General features: G+C 32.1%; 3 protein-coding genes and 1 long non-coding RNA gene across 5 annotated transcripts; 3 read left to right on the top strand and 1 right to left on the bottom strand.

Annotated features, from left to right (window-relative positions):
- The first annotated feature begins 87 nt into the window (after positions 1 to 87).
- LOC142545178 (uncharacterized) lies at positions 88 to 3,384 on the top strand. 2 transcript variants are annotated; one of them, XM_075652175.1, is made up of 2 exons: positions 88 to 343; positions 523 to 3,384. In XM_075652175.1, exon 2 carries the CDS (start codon positions 671 to 673, stop codon positions 2,972 to 2,974), a length of 2,304 nt encoding a protein of 767 aa, XP_075508290.1. In that variant the 5' UTR covers positions 88 to 343; positions 523 to 670; the 3' UTR covers positions 2,975 to 3,384. The 2 variants fall into 2 exon arrangements, with proteins under 2 accessions (XP_075508290.1, XP_075508289.1); XM_075652174.1 differs by having other exon boundaries at positions 88 to 3,384.
- Positions 3,385 to 3,958: 574 nt separating this feature from the next.
- On the top strand, positions 3,959 to 6,473 carry LOC142545176 (uncharacterized). Its single transcript, XM_075652173.1, has 4 exons — positions 3,959 to 4,303; positions 4,936 to 5,043; positions 5,133 to 5,203; positions 6,092 to 6,473. The coding sequence occupies exons 1-4, from the start codon at positions 4,127 to 4,129 to the stop codon at positions 6,345 to 6,347; spliced, it is 612 nt and encodes a 203-aa protein (XP_075508288.1). The 5' UTR covers positions 3,959 to 4,126; the 3' UTR covers positions 6,348 to 6,473.
- Positions 6,370 to 7,051, bottom strand: LOC142545177 (uncharacterized). The gene is made up of 2 exons (XR_012820234.1): positions 6,748 to 7,051; positions 6,370 to 6,652 (listed from the first exon to the last, which is right to left on the bottom strand). It is a non-coding gene; the product is annotated as an uncharacterized LOC142545177 (long non-coding RNA).
- A 5,856-nt stretch (positions 7,052 to 12,907) lies between these two features.
- Positions 12,908 to 14,094, top strand: LOC142545175 (dehydration-responsive element-binding protein 3-like). Its single transcript, XM_075652172.1, has one exon. It carries the CDS (start codon positions 13,177 to 13,179, stop codon positions 13,933 to 13,935), a length of 759 nt encoding a protein of 252 aa, XP_075508287.1. The 5' UTR covers positions 12,908 to 13,176; the 3' UTR covers positions 13,936 to 14,094.
- The last annotated feature ends 3,658 nt before the right edge of the window (positions 14,095 to 17,752 follow it).

The following is a 17,752-nucleotide window of genomic DNA, read 5'->3' as shown; positions in this document are numbered from 1 at the left end:
CGGTAGCCCGAGGAGCTCCGAAATTCCATCAGATAAAGCATGTGGTGGTGCATAGGTGGTAAAATGTTAGGGCCGGGAATAAACCAGATCTCACAAATCCGACAATTCTTACTTGGACCATATAAATCAGGCCCATACAATAAGCCCATGTCATTGTCTTACTTGACCAAGTTCCGCCCACTTTATTTAAGTGTTTAGTCAACGGTGCCAAAAGGCAGCTGTAAAGCCCATAAGCTAAAACCCTCCTTCTCCGACACCGTTCTCTGGAGATCGATCGCCGGCGAGTTCTGTGGCGAGCTTCTGGATGATTGATACTTTGAGCCTTGTGCATAGAAATCGCAAGGTTCGGTACTCTTGGCCGCTTTCTCTCTCCCTCAGCTCACAAGCTTTTACACACTTCCTCTCTCTTCGTTTCTATAAGCTAAGAAAATATCATTCCATTCAAATTGATCATTCTAACAGCTCAGCGTTACGTTATGTTGGTCCCAAATTCGATTTTCTTCTACAATTTTCGCCTTTCAGGGGTTGTTGCAGCTCGTTCAACATTCCGATTAATTCCAACGAGAGGCGTAAACTCACCGTTGGAATTTCAAGAATTATCAAACAGCGAAAAGGCTATCTTTTACAGGAATTTTCTTGCGGTTTCTGCCCTTTTATCCTTGTGAAAATAATGAAACTGCTTGTAAATAGGGAGGTGGGGGTTGCGTTTTTCAAAGTTGTATTTCAAGACACTTCGGAAATCATAGTTCAAAAATGTTGTATTGCTGTGCATTTATTAGTGAATGAATACCTTAGACTTCTGGCTCAAGAAGTGCTGACATGGGTGATTAGGAAAATAGGGAAAGTTAGGAGTTATGAGGTTGTGTGGAGACAGCACTATAAGAGTGAATCAGATTTTTTTATTCTTGATTCATTTATGCGCTCTTTTACCAATGTGGGGATGGGATACTGTGCGTTGGAGGTTTTGTATAGGATTTGGGAGGTTGGTTGTAAACCTAGTTTATCAGCAGTATGCGAGCTAATAAAGTTGTTACTGAGAATTGGTGATAATGGTAGTGTGTGGAAGTTGTTGAGCTGTATGATCCATAAAGGACCTCGACCCTCAATTTATGTTTACAATGCGGCGATTCTTGGCTTTTGTAGAAGAGGGTTTGTTAGGGTTGGAGAAAGTTTACTACAATTGATGAGGAAGTTTGGCTGTGAGCCGGATGTGTATACATATAATATTTTGATCAATGCTTACTGTGTCGGGGGCAAAAGTTTGGATGCGCTTTATTTGGTGCATTTGATGATTGAAAATGGTTGCTACCCAAGTAGTGCAACGTGTGGGACAGTTATTAATGCCTTTTGCAAGGAGGGTAACGTTGCGGAAGCAAGAAAAATATTTGATGGGATGCTGGACATGGGTGTGTTCCCAACCACTGCATTGTACAATTCTTTGATGGATGGTTATGTTAAGACAAGAGAAATTAGTCAGGCAGATATGCTTTATGAAGACATGAGGACCAAGGAGGTGGCCCCTGATATTATCACTTTTAACATTTTAGTTTCAGGGCATTACAAGTACGGAAAGGAGGAGGATGGGGACAGATTTCTGAAGGACTTTTCGATGATGGGAGTGGTTCCCGATTGTTCATTGATTGATGTGTCTATTGCAGGACTATGTTGGGCTACAAAACTAGATCAAGCATTGGAATTATTGGAGAACGCATTGGAGAAAGGGATTCCTCTTAGTGTAATGGCATTTAATTCTATCATCGTTGCTTACGGAAAAGTAGGATTATTGGACAAAGCTTTTGAAGTCTATAAGATGATCGTGACATATGGTCTAATTCCTTCAGCTTCCACATATACTTCATTGCTCTTAGGTTTGTCAAAAGTGAGAAGGCTCCTGGAAGCCCAAGATCTTATGTATAAGATGATAGAAAAGGGTTATCCTGTCAATAAAGTGGCTTTTACAGTGATTCTAGATGGATATTTTAAGAATGGGGACATGGTGGGAGCTCGGAGACTGTGGGAAGAAATGGAAATACTGGGATTGGCTCCTGATGCTGTTGCTTTTTCTACCTTTATCGATGGACTTTCTAAGTCTGGTTTTGTTGAAGAAGCCTATGATATATTATTGAAAATGACTGGAAAAGGACTTGTGCCTAACAATTTTGTTTACAATTCCTTAATTTATGGCTTTTGTAGCAATGGATTACTTAATGAAGCATTGAAGTTGGAAAGGCAGATGAGATGTACGGGCCTGTTACCTGATGTAATCACCTTCAACATTATCATGAATGGGTTCTGCAAACAGAGAAGAATGATGTCAGCCATGCACACCTACATGGCAATGTACAAACATGGATTAGCCCCAGATATTGTGACTTACAACACTTTGATCAGCGGATACTGCAAGGAGTTTGACATGTTAAATGCGGAAAATGTAGCGAATAGGTTGTATTCTACTGGATGGAAACCAGATATTACAACCTATAACATACAGATTCATGCTTTCTGCAGAAGCCGCAGAATGAATCAAGCTGTATTGATGCTTGATGAGCTTATCTCTGATGGAATAATTCCAGACACCGTTACCTACAACACTCTAATGAATGGAATCTGTTATGATGTACTGGACCGTGCAGTGATCCTGACAGGAAAATTGCTCAAGATGGCCTTTGTTCCAGATTTGGTAACTGTTAACTTACTATTGTCTAATCTACGCAAGCAAGGGCTACCACAGAGGACTGTGATGTGGGGACAAAAGTTGATTGAGATTTCCTTTGAGTTTGACGAAATGACATGTATGATATTGGACAAAGCATATCAAGATCTGCAAGATGATGCTAATCATACAATGGAAATCACAGGGAAAAGTCTCTTTCTAGATTTCCTTATGTATATGACATATGATTTGATATGCAGAAGTATGGTTCACTACAGAACAAGATTCAATCCTAATGATTTCATTGGCAATTGCTTATAAATATGACGGAATGTGCCCATCCAATAATTTATAAATCGATACACATTGATTTTCTTTGGTCTATCTTGAGGTCCTGCCAAAATTTGGTCCTGGATCAGAATCCAAAGTAATATTCACCATCTCTCATGATATTTCAAATAGAAAATGGTTTCACTATTTGGAGAAATGAAGCAATGCAAGGTACCCTGTTCAAGTATATTTTGCATTCGTTTACTTCTATTGGGTGATGGCACTTTTCTCCAGCAAGAGAGCTTAAGGCTTTGTGATTATAGCCATTGTTTGAAACAACTGCAACTGTTTGCTTATCAAGGCATGGCTCGAATTCATTCCGTTTAATTGATTCACTTGCAAATCTGTAAGTGCTAATTTGTTTGATGTTTATCTCGTTTCCTGGACCTGTTCCCTGATAATGTGCTATTCGATATTTCTGTGTTGTCTTTTCAAATCAGTTTAATTCTTTTACTTTTTGTTGAATATCTATTATCCAGTATTTATATCACTTTATTTTACTACGATTGCCGACGTATAAATTCGAAAATAGGAAATTAATAACTTTCGTTACATACAATCACAAAATGAATGTGACAACGACGAACTCTCCTACACTCTAATCTATTTTGTGTTCTTGCAAACATATTAAAAATGTAATTAGAAAAATAAATACCGACAAATTTTCTATTTATTTATAAAAAAAATTAATTCGAAAAATAATCGATGGCTGATTTAGAACCATTCCTTGGTGAAAACGAATATATGGGTTCAATTTTAATTCAAGATTTTATAAACATATTAGATTATATATATGAAATGATACCGAAAAACAATTTGTAAACAGACCTCTCAAAATAAAAAATGAAGTGTTGCATTCATACTAATTAAATCCTGCCAATACGACCAACTCATATACAATAATGCTTCTTATTAATATATTATATATGTTTAATTATCGTCATTACGTCTTCAAAATTAAAACCTCGTGAAATGTCACAGTAAAAATATCCTCAAATCACTCTTCCACCAACTTGTCTCTTTTCCACCTATCCAATCTTTTTTCCTGAAAAAGGGCAAATTCTGACTAGAAAATACGGATTTATCAGATAAAAAAGAGACGGGTTTTTACAGGATTTGAGGATTAAACCCAGAACAAAATTTATGGCCGCTGATACAAAATCAAGCAATTTGGTCAAAGTGAAGCCCGGAATACGAGATGGGCCATCACCATCTTCGTTAAAATCCAAGATTATTGAATCAAAGAAGAAAGTTTCTGAGATCTCAATCAAGCAATCTGCTCATGCCAAGCACAGATCCACTAATAATGCATCCAAGGTCGTATGTATTGATCTCCAAACTTGTTCCTTTTTCATTATATTTTTCGATTTTGTTCCTCTTTTGCTATCTTTTTATCAATAGAAGCCAAAGCTGAGGTGCCCATTAAATTTAAGGACTAATTTTTTTCCTTCCGATTTGGGTTTGTTATTATTTGTACTGTTTTCACCTGAAACCTTGAAAGATTGGTTGGTGCTTTCGTGGATTGAATTTTAGTTTGTGTTCTCCCTTTTGCTGCGAGGTTCCCATTTTCAGTAATTGCCGCTTTTTTACCATTGAATTTGAAATCTTTCTTTATATCATTTTGTTGCTGCGGATGTATTTTGATTTGATGAAGCTTATGGTTTACAAAATTAAAGACTTTTTTTTTAGCTTGTAAAGCCTCCAAGATCTAATCTTTTTATTATCTGCGTCGATTATGTTATTTTCCAAATTTAGCCAACATGCGTTCTAGTTTTTGTTAGAAATGGAATTGTTTAATATTGGAATTGGTTGCTCCGGGTTATAATTTTTGAACTACTCTCTGCTAATATTCCCCCGGTGGATGCATCAGGTGTTGATTATTGTCAAGTGTTTATTTTGCACATTCTTATTTTTTCTCCTGTTGAATTTCGACGTGGCTCGAGCAAATGAAGATAAGCAAAACTTCGCGTCAATCAAAAACTGTTACGAAAACAGTGACCAAAACCAGGGTGAAGAAAGTTTATTCCTTGCCAGGGCAGAAATTTGATGTCCCTGAAGAGGTTCTGTATCAGCTATTTGGTCTTTTGTATCACGAATTATGCCACAACTAGTCCTTACTTTTCTCGATTTTGCTGCTTCTTGTTGACAGAGAGAACCATTGAGGATATTCTACGAATCCTTATCGAAGCAAATACCTTCAAGTGAAATGGCCGAATTTTGGTTAGTTTCTATTCATGAACGGTGGCTCTTTTGTTTAGAAAAATTTGGAGTGGAAATATCACATGTATATGTCGTTATACTGTGATGGTGGAGATTGCTGTGTTCTTGAAGTTAGGGTTCGATGTCGGTTTTCAAGTAGTTTTCTCTTGTGCAAGGATAAAAATGCATTTTTTGGGTACTGACCAGCTTCTTGGCTCGATGGGGATGGAGGAGCCAACGTTGGTATAAAAATGAAATCAGCACATGTAACTAAAATCTCAATCTTGCGATGCATATTCCCAGTTACAATAGGTAATTCATCAATGTTTACTATGCTGATTCATAGGATTGAGTGATTGACTCCTGGGATATCACATCATATTGACATGAACAATAACAATGCCACTTCAAGTTTTGTGCAATTTGCATGAACTCTTTCATGGAATTACTTCATATACTCGAGTAAAGAATGGAGTACAATGTAATCTGAAAGTGTAGGAATACAATTAAATAATAGCTGTACTAAAATTTCTGTAAGAAACATGTTTGACACTAGATAGTTTGCTGTATAAAGGAAGTAATTTCCATCTTGCCGGAACTTTAGCTCTGGAAATTCGTGATTTGCAATGATACTACTTGCCACATCCATCCGTGTTCGTGATCTGTCGGTGATTGTTTGAAAATGCACTTTATTACTGATGTAATGTTGTGCTTCATGGCTTGTATGTTCCTGGGAACTTCAATTTTTCGTTTTCAAGTTGCTTATTCTTGTGCTCAAAACTACTCTACGACTATTCCACTTCTTTACGTCGTTTTTTTCCGCTTTTTAATTACTTATCACCTTGTTCTGAACATTCTAATAAACAAGTTGGTCCAAAGAATAGATGGATAATTTTCACATATTGACAGGATGATGGAGCATGGTTTGCTGTCACCCGAACGAGCAAAGAAGGCATTTGAGAAAAAGCAAAGGAAGCAAAAGCAACTTCGAACAGGTACTCCAATAAAATCTCTGCCGCCATCCCGCGTATCCAGTAAACCAGAGAGTTCCAAAAAGCCGCAGCAGGTCCCCAAGTCCGGTGAAGTTAAACAAAAAAAACGTGTAAATGAAAGTGATGACGACGATGACGACTTTGTGCTGAGCCACAAGAGGAGAAAGGGGTAAGAAGTATAGCTTGTGTTGCAACTTTGTGTCATTATATGTTCTGAATAAATTCAATTTACAATTGAGAACAAGTACCTAAAATTCATATGACCTTATGATCAGGCGACATTCTTGATTATATAGTTACCACAATAAAAACATTCATAAATTCAGAAATCTTGATCATCCCAATTCTGGTTGCTAGCAAGTGAGATAACAACATACTTGTGAGCTCTTAATTCTTGCGTCATCTCTGTTATACTCTCTACATATTCTCGATGATTCAGTGTCTCTTAAAATCTTGAAAATCCTCAGTTGCTGTTACACTGAGTTAAAATTCCAAAAAACCTTGGACGATTAATTAAAGTTATAGCAAATATAACAGTCAGATACTTGGTCATACAAGTCCTATATTCCTTACCAGAGTTGCAGAGAAAAGTCGCGGATCTTTGCAACTCGATGTCAAATGTGCGTTAACTGGACTGTAACATGACCCTACCCTGTGTATGAAGATTTTTGCAGCACAAAATAGAACAAACATGACTGGAAAAGGAGTGAGTGATGTTCACGTTTCATATTAATTGATCATTGATCGGTTCAGAAAAAAAAAAGGTCATTGAATTTGTAGTTGCATCTAACATGGATGCTACCTGATATCATGTGAATTGTACAGAAAAATATCAGTGGGTTTCATTTAATACTGTAGAGAAAGATAGTTATATATGTCTCTGAATGGTGCCGGAAACAAAGTGGGCCTACTTTTTCCTGTACGAACCTGAAATTAATTTTAGCTGTCTCTGAACAAATAAGATTTCTTTTTAAAAAAAAAAAGAAAGAGAGAAAGAAAATCTGAAAAATCGGTCGTTTTATTACCTATTAATGGGCTGGCCACCACTGGTATGAGATGATGAGATGCTAATTACGCAGCGCCAAAAAAAATACAATCTTTTTGATATAATCTTTCGTTTAGAAATATGAAATTAATTGAATTCTTGATGTTTCTTCACCAATAAAATGTATTTGAAATTTCTCTATTATTTGATCTATATACGATGGAAGAAAAAAAAGAGAAAATTATTTGGTTTTACATTTTATTATATCGCTATATATTTCTCGATTTCTTCGAATAAATTTAAAATTGATTTGATACTCTGCTAGCATCTATAAATTTAGATTGCCTATATTCGATCAAGGAAAAAATATATGTTTTTTTTTTTAATAAAGATTTTTTTAGAAACTTGTAGTTTAAATTAACCAAGAAACATAACCTTTATTTGAAGGTGAAACACGAAACATACATCATGAAGTGTAAATTAAAAAATAACGAGTTTTGTATTCTTAAAATAATATCATTCTCAATAAAAAGCGATAATGACTAGATTTAAGAAGATTTTGCACTGATACGAATTTCAAACATCATTCACACAAAGGGACCCTCCAATTTTGACGTTTGTAAACGATTTTAACATGTTTCGTAGGTAAAATTAATTTAAATTTCTCCATTAGGATTTATTGTTTTAAATATTTAATTTTCCTTTCTGAATATTAACATATGGTTAAGTTCGATATGCCCTAATAATATCCCAAGGTTGTCACATCCATCTCGTGTCTGCGCTACTGCACAATACGCTCTTATAGCAACTACATCATATCCGTCATTGTTTTACTGACGTGACTGCACAATAGACATTTATAGCAACTAGTTCACATCCATCGTTATTTTACGAAAATTGTTAGTTAAAGTTTAAATAAGAGTCTATTGTAAGTCCTTATAAATATTTTAAATTTTCATTTTCAAGCAATGTAGGACAAATACATCACAATCACCTATTTTAAATTGTTGGGATAATACCTAATGTTAGCATTCTATCATACTACTTTTATTTCGATTAAAATTTGTATGTATTGGATGCTTCATCTCCTATTGATTATTTTTCAATATATGATATTTGAGTACTAATTATTTTAGATTTGGTGCAAAAAATAAAATTTAAGTATAAAATTATAACAACAATATCACGTCAACGCTTGTTACACTTGTGTGCTCAAATATCATATATTATCATTGGATATGAAGAAATAATAATGAAAGAACTAATATTGAAATGTCGATATTAGTACCTTATTTTTAATTAATATTAGTATTTGTTATATATGTTGGAGTACAAAAAAATCATAAATTAGTATCACATATGAAACATTTTGTATCGATTTTCATTCTAGAAAAGATGTGTGTCATTAATCTAAATATTTGTTATACAAAATGAGTACTCAAAAATCATATATCAGTTAATTATCTAAAATATTTTATATTCAAATATTATATATTAATATCATATTTTTCATATTTGTATTGAATTTCATCCAAAAACAATTTTGAGTCCAAAGAATACATAAACATTTTTTTTTTGTGATACAAAAACTGTATAAAACTTTTTGATCTGACAGAAAGGGAACACAAATATAACATGGTGTGGGATTTATTGTTAATTTACTAAAAAAAATGTTGTTTAAAATTATTAAATTATATATAATATATATATAATTGAAGTTCGAGGGGCAACGTGTATTTTAGGTCTATGAACAAGTGTTGGGTGGGACGGTGAATGTAATTAATTAGAATTAGAGGGGATGTGACTTCTGTGATAGGTGGCTAAAAGTTGGCTATTAATGCTACTATTAACAACCCAAGGCCATATATAACCTGATCAATGATGAAAACGTACAAATGTTATTAATTATTGGCCAATCGATATGGCAAATTGTTGGGTTTCGATGTCATGCATATCCAACTACAAAATTATTAATATTTCCCCCAAAAATAAAAATATGTAAGGAATCTTATGCATAGTGAGATATATGTTTTTGTCCATGCAGATGTCAAAAATATATTGGAATTCCAAACGTGAAATTTAGCCAGACACAGCATTTTGTCTGACCAAAAAGAGTTTAATTTTATATGTACTTTTTGTTGATATTAAGTTTTGCCTAAAAGTGCTAAATTTATTAGGTACATTGACCGTATAAATTATCAATTTTATAATCTTTTTTTTTAAAAAAAATAGCTAGATAACAAATAAATTCCATTTAAAAAAATTTTACAAACTATAGAAATTTGAAAAAAGAAATCGAGAAATGATAGTTTTATTATTGAAGAGAACAAATATAAATATCTAAATTCAAATTTATTTAATTTTAATATGATTTACATAATATTTAATTTGTATTTCAATTACAGTACTCGATCATTGTTTAATACAAGTTGATGTTGAAATTAATTCTCTCGGCGGACCCAGATATTTAATTAATTTATGTGGAGATTTATTATCGGACCCTTCGATGAAATCTTTCGGTTCTGCGTTCTGCCTTCTTGGGGCCAACTCCAACATAATCCACAAGCCACAAATCAAACACTTTCACCTCGTAAATTAAAGGCCCGGGAAATTTCATTTTCAAGACTACATTTGTCTCCAAATACATTTTAAAATATTAAAACAATTAATAAATGAATTATTTGGATTAACTTGCTGTGTGGGCTTGATAGTTTTACATTTATACTGCAACTAGCTCTTAATATATATACGAATGTAATAAGAATTGATCAAGAAATTTGATTGTGTGGGGGCAACTTAATTAATATCAATTAAATAGGAGAGAAAATTTATATCATGTGTTTCGAAAAAAAAGATTTGTAGGATAGAATGCTTCATGCTTATCAAGCAAAAAACTATTGCTGATAGTAATAGTGTAACTCGACTCTTTTAAATCGCAAGCCACTCAATCGGCGCTTTCGATAGTTCTACTTATCGTAGACAGTTATCGCAATCAATATGCGTGTAACATAATTCAATTTTTTATTTAAAAAAATCAGTGATATAATCTATATTTGAACGTCCTAATATAATGTAACCTACCAATAAAACTAGAGGAAATCTTCAAATTTCTTTCATAAAGATATGAAACAACCCCGATGGACAACATATTTCTCAACCCCTACGCAAACAAACAAATGAAAACACATTTTTGCTATATATTATTAGGCAAATCATTTATTTATTTATTATTTTTCTTTATTGAGCGTCGACATTTGGTTAAAATGAGGCCCCCATTAGACTAACAACTTGTTAATCCTACCCGAAGAGCTAGCTAGTCGTTTCTCATGCATGTTAGAAATTTTATATATTCAACTCAGAAGCGATGTTTAAAAGTTACCAAAACTGATATTAACTTTTATCTAATGATACAGTTTATTTATTTTTTTTTTAAATGTGTCAGTTGAAATGATTACGGTTCAATGGATCTATGTTGAAAGACTGTAATCACATCAAAACCCAAAGATAATTTTAACGAGTAACTAGTATTGGTTAAGGAATATATGTACCACTTTTGACATTAAAGTATTTAGTAAACTTACTTGAATAATTTTTTTTTTTTTAAAGATCATTATATCGGGTTAAAGCTAGGTTATAGTACATGTGTAGATTTGATTTGGGCGGATGAGACAATTTTGTTTGGGGTAATAACTTCATGTTTGGATTTTACAAAATGCTAATAAGGATAAGGGTCATTTCCATTTGGAGGAAAAAGAATCGTTCGACTCGGGCTTTTTTTTTTTCAAGGGCCATAATTTTTTAAAAAAGCTTATTATACAGTACTTTAAATTGACTTAATAAATTTATTATTCTTGGATTTTTTTCATTCCTATCACAAAAATTATTTTTCGGCATCCTAGTAAAAACTTTTTTTATAATTCATGAGTCTCTCGATAAATTTATTTATAAAATTTAATATTTCTAGGTCGATTGATAATTTTTTTCATAATATAAATGTATTTTTCTTGGAACCAATATAAACAAAAAAAAATTTATTCAATATATTTATTACATAGTAGTTTAATTGGATCAATATAAAAACATATTCTCTTATTCATATGGATTTTTGCATTGAATTACTTCAAGAAAATAGATGAATATTTCTCAATTGCTCACTTACTCATAAGTTTTTGTTGGTTATTTTTGGTCTTCTGGTACAATAGTAAGTGCGAAACGAATTTCTAAAAGTTAAATTTCAACATAACTTTTCTCTCCAATCAATCATGCCACAAGAAAAATATTGAATTAATTAGTTACGCTATCAATCGGGAAAGAATTTACTGAACAATTTGGGTATTTTTTTAGCTCTAAAACTCTGTGTTTTTTTAGTTATCTTTTTGTACATATTTGATCTTATTACTTAATTATAATATATATTTTTGACTATTGCGCATCGTTTAGATTGTATATCGTCGTTATTATTGTGATTTAATTCAAAAATATTGTTGTGAGTGTAAAAGAATATAATGCACGTTGTGATTCAGAAACTTTTTGTAAAGTTAAACTCACGACTAAAATTTGTTAGAATCGGCCATGGTGAGGATGTATTTGCAATCGATTTAAATTTTTTATAGAAGAATTTAAACTGTAAATTGGTATGTTTAAAATTTCCTACAATCAAATCATCTGAGCAAACCAAATGGAATTGCTTTTCAAATACATCAATACAAATAAATCCCAACATAATTTAAAGAAATCTAAAGAAATTTACATGAACTTGTACTTTGAATCCAGTCAGTGCTTATCTTTTTGTTCTTTAAACATATTTTGAGATGATTTATCACGAATGAAACGATGATCACGAGCTTTAATTATAAATATAGATTAGCAATTTTGAGTTCTAAACCTATATAACTGGAATTGTACAAACTTAAAAACATATATATTTCGAATGGCATCTTAATTAATTAACATGGTTAGTTATGTTTGAATCAAACAAGTTAATGAATCCTTGATTCAAATACAAATTATTATAGTCTAAAATAAAATAATTTTTTTAGTTTCAAGTTGATCTTCAAAAATTCAGTTGTTTGAAACTTCTACGTTTAAAGATTTAATTAATTTAAATTTTTAGATCATTAAAAAGTTAATTAGAAAATTTAAAATTTGTAGTGTTTGAAAACAAAAATAAAAATTTGAAAATATAAAGTGAATAATGTGTGATAATAAGTGATTCTAATAATAAAAGTTTATCACAATCACTTCTCTAGAATTAAAATCATCACACCACCCGTTTTTATAGATTTCAATATAATCGACTAAAATCTAAGAGAGAATCTGATTTATTTTAAACATAGAAAAACTGTTATTTTTTAAAACCAAAAACTAATATTAGTTTTTTGAACGATAGTAAATACTAAATACTCCTCCAACATGTAGGCACAAGGAGTATCCAAACCAACTCAATTTATATAAGCGATTTGACACATTTCATGCTCTGACCTTTTATGTGATAATACGGTTCACACAGCCTTGCAGAGAGCAGTACAGGGATAAATGAGCAGCGAAGATTTACGAAGGTGAAAGAAGAAGTGTGTGTCTATATATATATATATATATCGAAGGGTTTGAAATTAAATGAGGGGGGGTTGCGTATGGTATATCCAAATTGGATTTTCGAAAGGGACCTGATTTACCACAACAATGGGGTCTATTCAAATAAATGAGACCTTCTCCTCTCTTCTTTTAAGTGATGTACCAGTCATGAAGAAATGATACAGAATTACTTATTATTTATTCACCAAATTGCTATTTTATTTAATTATCACGACTTTGCATATCACTACACACTCTCTCTCTGTGTCTGTGTGTGTATATATGCACCTTTTGCGTTCCGATGCTCAACATTTTTCCGTCCTCGCTAACAACCCTTTCTCCTGATGTACATTTCCAACAACAGAAATGTAACTGGTTTCATGCAGTACTGATTCTGCTGTGAAGATTTATGTATTTACATTAATCAAGATTTCGCCTTGGAAATGGATTCAGTTTCAAGAATCTTCTGCGGTGCTACTGATTATCAAAACACCTCTTTGTTCTCATTCTCCGCAGCTTCTTTGTCAGATAACTCCGCCGCCAAGGCGGATCAGTCTCCGGAAACCGCTAAGAAAGTTAAGAGAATCCGGGACTGCAACAGTACTCCCAGCAGCAAGCACCCGGTTTACCGGGGAGTTCGGATGCGGAACTGGGGGAAATGGGTGTCCGAAATCCGGGAGCCACGGAAGAAATCACGCATATGGTTGGGTACTTTCGCGACTCCTGAGATGGCGGCGCGTGCGCATGACGTGGCCGCGTCGAGCATCAAAGGGGCCTCGGCCATTCTCAATTTCCCGGAGCTGGCAGCTTCTCTGCCGCGTCCGGTCTCCCTCAGCCCACGTGATGTGCAGGCCGCCGCGGCGAAGGCCGCCGCCATGGACAAATTCGATGTCCTCTTGTCTCCTTCGAGTACTTCTTCCCCCGCGTGCCCAACTTCATCATCTTCTTCTTCTCTTTCATCTCTTGTTTCTGCAATCGATCTTTCGGCAACATCGGAAGAACTGAGCGAGATTGTTGAGTTGCCGAGTTTGGGGTCGTGTTTCGACAACCTGGGCCTGAGGGGTGACTTTGTGTACGTCGACAACACGGCGATGGAGGAGTGGTTGGACCCTCCTCCGCCTTGGGTCGGCGGCGTTGATGGTGAGGTCGATGCTGATGGTGAGATTCGGAGCTGTTTTGAATCTTTGTTGTGGAATTATTGATGTCGTGTGCTTTCTTCTTCTTTTTTTGTTCTTTTTTTTTTTTTATATTATGTGTGTAATCTTTTTTGTGAAATTGTGTGGTTTGATTAGGATCTTAGGTTCAGTCCTTGCATTTTTCAGTAAAAGGGCTAAAGAAATTTCAATTTCATTCTTCTTCAACTGTATCTTTGTCTGTTAAAACCCTCTTCAAACTGTACAGTGTTAGGCTCGTAAATGTTCTTCCGGGTTCAACATATGTATATATCATTTCATTTAAATAACCTACTGTTTTTTCAATATTTTTAAGAAACAGCAATTTGGAGCAGAGATTTCACAATTTGTATTCTCCCAAACAGTTACTAAACTCAAACCAAAATTTTATTATATCATAGAAGCATGGGCAAAGTTCGGATTCAAAAGTATATGAGTTTGGCTCCACAGTAATAGGGTTGAGCATTCGGTTTAAAAATCAATTTTTAATTTAAAGAATGTAATATAAAAACTGAATTAAAGAAATTTAATTTATATTTATTAATTTATATATAGTTTTAAGTCTAATTTTATTGTCCCATAAAATTTTATTAAAAATTTATCATATTTATATCCTAATAAACTTTATTAGAAAATATTAAATCTTTTTTTATAAAACTTATGTTTGTTTGGTTAAATGAAGTTTTATATTAAAAACCAAAACCGAATCAAACTAACCGATATTTTAAAAATCTAAAATCAAACTTCCAAATAGACCAAGCCAATTTTCAATTATTCTAAATAGAAAAAATCGTAATACAGGATCGAAAATAATTACAACATTAATAATTCTCAAATATTTCAATGGATTGATTATTTTTCTTAAAATTCGCAACAATAGCTTTTCAGAGTAAAAATTCACACTCGGAAATTCATATACATCATAACTCATAAGTCAATATCATCACAACTCAAATATTTGTAACTAGATATTCAACATAACTTTAGAGTTGTTCAATTTTACCTCAAAGTCGATTTTAGAACCTACGACAATATACCATCGAATAAACATGAATTAAGTCTAATTTGTAGGGGTTGTTTTATTTTAAATTTTTTAGCATTAGACTGAAAAAAACTTTAAAAAAATAAGCAGAACTGGAACCCACACACCAGCCAGGGGTGGCTCCGTTGAAAGCCGTCAACCCTAGTGAAACAATAATATAAACCTCTCTCTAACAGATTAAAGCGGTAATAGCCCTCTCTGCTCTCATGACTCATGGATCTCTACCACTTCTTTAAATTTTAAAACAATGTGTAATAAATATTTTTGTTCCTATACAACTTTCAATATTCGATCACTATTCAAACATTGCAAGTCTGATATATTCTTGTGTAAGTATTTCATGAAAATGGGTTTTAAAATAATGGAAGTTTTGGCCTGAAATTCTGATGCCGAACTAGAGTTTTTCTGTGTGTTCTGTTGAGTACGTTGGATGGTGGGGGAATTGGGAGGTGGGGTTGATACTTGAAATCAATGAAAATGACAAGCTAGCTTTCCCTTAAGTCTCATTATCCTTTTCCACCATTATTTACCGAATTTAATTATAGTGATATCAAAATTAATAGTATTGATAAATTTAAATTATGAGTTTGAAAAGTACATTATTTTTGTTTTATTATGTGTTTATATTGTATATCGATGATGAATGTATATGCTGACATAGTTACATTAACTATATTAGTATTTTTAAATATTTTCAACTATTTATTCAAATAAATATTAATTTTAAAGGTATTAACTCATGACTTCGTATTTTGAAATCTTCAACATTTAATTTGTCGATTAAAAAAAAATCGTTTTTGCACAATTATAATGCATACACATGTGATTGATTGTCACAGTCATGGTTTTAAATATCACTTTATTATATCTTCGAAATTCTGTAATAGTCTTGAAATATACATACAAAGATATGTATGTTTAATGTTTTGGCTTGAGATAGTAAGGAGTAGGGACTATATTATAAATATTTTAAGTTGTAATCACCATAATTCAATGCTGGTAATTAAAGCTATTATCCAAAATGTAAATCAAATTTTTTTTAGCATTAATACAAATTATTTAAAATTATATTTTTTATTGGATTAGAACATCATAAATATGATCAAATGGCAGGAAAATAATGAATCGGCAAACGTTAACCGTAGTACCGTACCACGCGTTGATGCTTCATTAATTAATTATGTAAAAGTAAATATATCAGAGTTGAATCATCTAGCAAATGATAGCAAAAGATAACGGTGCAAATCAAATCTTTTAAACTGTACAACAATTTAAGCGATATGTTTCGATTGATCTACTCAACGTGGACAATTATTCATCTAATATAATATTAAACAATATTTTCAATACACCAATGTTTGGTGTATTAGTACTAAAAATATAATTTGACCATTTATTAAAGATAAAAGTGAAAAAGCATTTGATCCGGAGGGAAAGAAGTGTCCAAGCACTTATTAGTTACAACCTCTTCACATGTGAATATCAACCTTTTATGGACAAAATGGTGGGTCAATGCATAGAAAAAACAACTCTCAATAATATACATTTTTCTCTTTATTATGACTTGCTATTTATTTATTTTAAGGTAATAATTAATTGTTTTAAAAATTTATTATTATATACTTATCTATTCTGTTTAATCTCAATTACACAAAATTTATTTAAAATCATTTAATTCAAAGACATGGATAAAATAATGCCAATATTATTTTTCGAAAAATTATTTATTTTTCACTATAACAAATAATAAAAAAATTAAAATAATTTGAATTACATTAATTATTCAATTTTATAAAAAGTGGGTAAATGTGAATATTTTTCTTGTACTAATTAAATTACGTTATTAAGGCTTTTAGATGTTTGTTTGGTCAAATATTTTTTATCACGATAGATCTCAATATTTGATAAAATTAAAAGTAATAACTGTCCTTTATTTTTATTAATAGGATTATACAAAAATTATGTAAAATACCACAGTACGTCTTTACAATCATATATAATGAAATTTTGGATTGTCAAATATATTTAAACTCTTCATCCTTCATATTAAAATTAGTATCACCCTAAAGTGTGGAAGAAGTAAAAGAATAAATCAACGATTCTATTAATTTACATATAGATTTTTTTATTCGATCTATATTAGTACGAATGAAATAATTAAGTAGCTGTGTGTGTTGGTTATAATGTTGTATAAAGAAACGTGTTCAAAATTCGTACGCTTTCCCTTATTAGATGTTAGAGTAGCACTCTTACGGTTGTTTAGAATAAGAAGTATAAGAGCATGTATTCTTCTGTATTCAAAATAATAACAAGAAATAATATTGATTCAGCTCGAGGAAGAACAGAACTTGTTCGTCTCTCATTTCTTGTTATTATCTTGGAAAAAAAAAAGACCAACTATATCATTCTGATTTCGATATATGTACAAACACATTTGGTTTTTAGGCCACAAATTTTTGTAGGTTTTATTTATTGTGTTTTATTTTGTCACCAAATTTCAAGCTTTTAACTTTTTATAAATCAACCCCACAAATAATTATTTGATAAAAATTGAAAGAACTTTATGGTTTATGGTCATACTCATATGTATGGTATATGTAATCCAACACATATCAGACACCAAAATCTTGAAAAACACCGACCTTTTTAAATACCAAAATCTTTGAAATAGAATCAACCTTTTTCCCAACATATAACTTTTGAAAATGATCGGTCTTGGATTTATTTCATACATACTAATCATAAGAAAGCAAATCGATCGCAATTATTTATGTATTTTGTTCTTTCTCCACATTTTAATTATTG

The sequence above is a fragment of the Primulina tabacum genome, chromosome 5 (assembly GCF_025594145.1).
Source record: "Primulina tabacum isolate GXHZ01 chromosome 5, ASM2559414v2, whole genome shotgun sequence".
In the NCBI taxonomy this organism is placed as follows: domain Eukaryota; kingdom Viridiplantae; phylum Streptophyta; class Magnoliopsida; order Lamiales; family Gesneriaceae; genus Primulina; species Primulina tabacum.
The sequence above is the reverse complement of the archived record's forward strand: the minus strand, read 5'-3'. Positions and strand labels throughout refer to the sequence as shown.

Excerpts from the sequence above, each read along its gene's own strand:
- LOC142545178 (XM_075652174.1), top strand. The coding sequence starts at position 305 with ATGATTGATACTTTGAGCCTTGTGCATAGAAATCGCAAGGTTCGGTAC.
- LOC142545176 (XM_075652173.1), top strand. The coding sequence starts at position 4,127 with ATGGCCGCTGATACAAAATCAAGCAATTTGGTCAAAGTGAAGCCCGGA. Across the intron at positions 4,304-4,935 it reads CTAATAATGCATCCAAGGTC|ATAAGCAAAACTTCGCGTCA; the intron begins GTATGTATTGAT and ends GAGCAAATGAAG. Across the intron at positions 5,204-6,091 it reads AGTGAAATGGCCGAATTTTG|GATGATGGAGCATGGTTTGC; the intron begins GTTAGTTTCTAT and ends ACATATTGACAG.
- LOC142545175 (XM_075652172.1), top strand. The coding sequence starts at position 13,177 with ATGGATTCAGTTTCAAGAATCTTCTGCGGTGCTACTGATTATCAAAAC.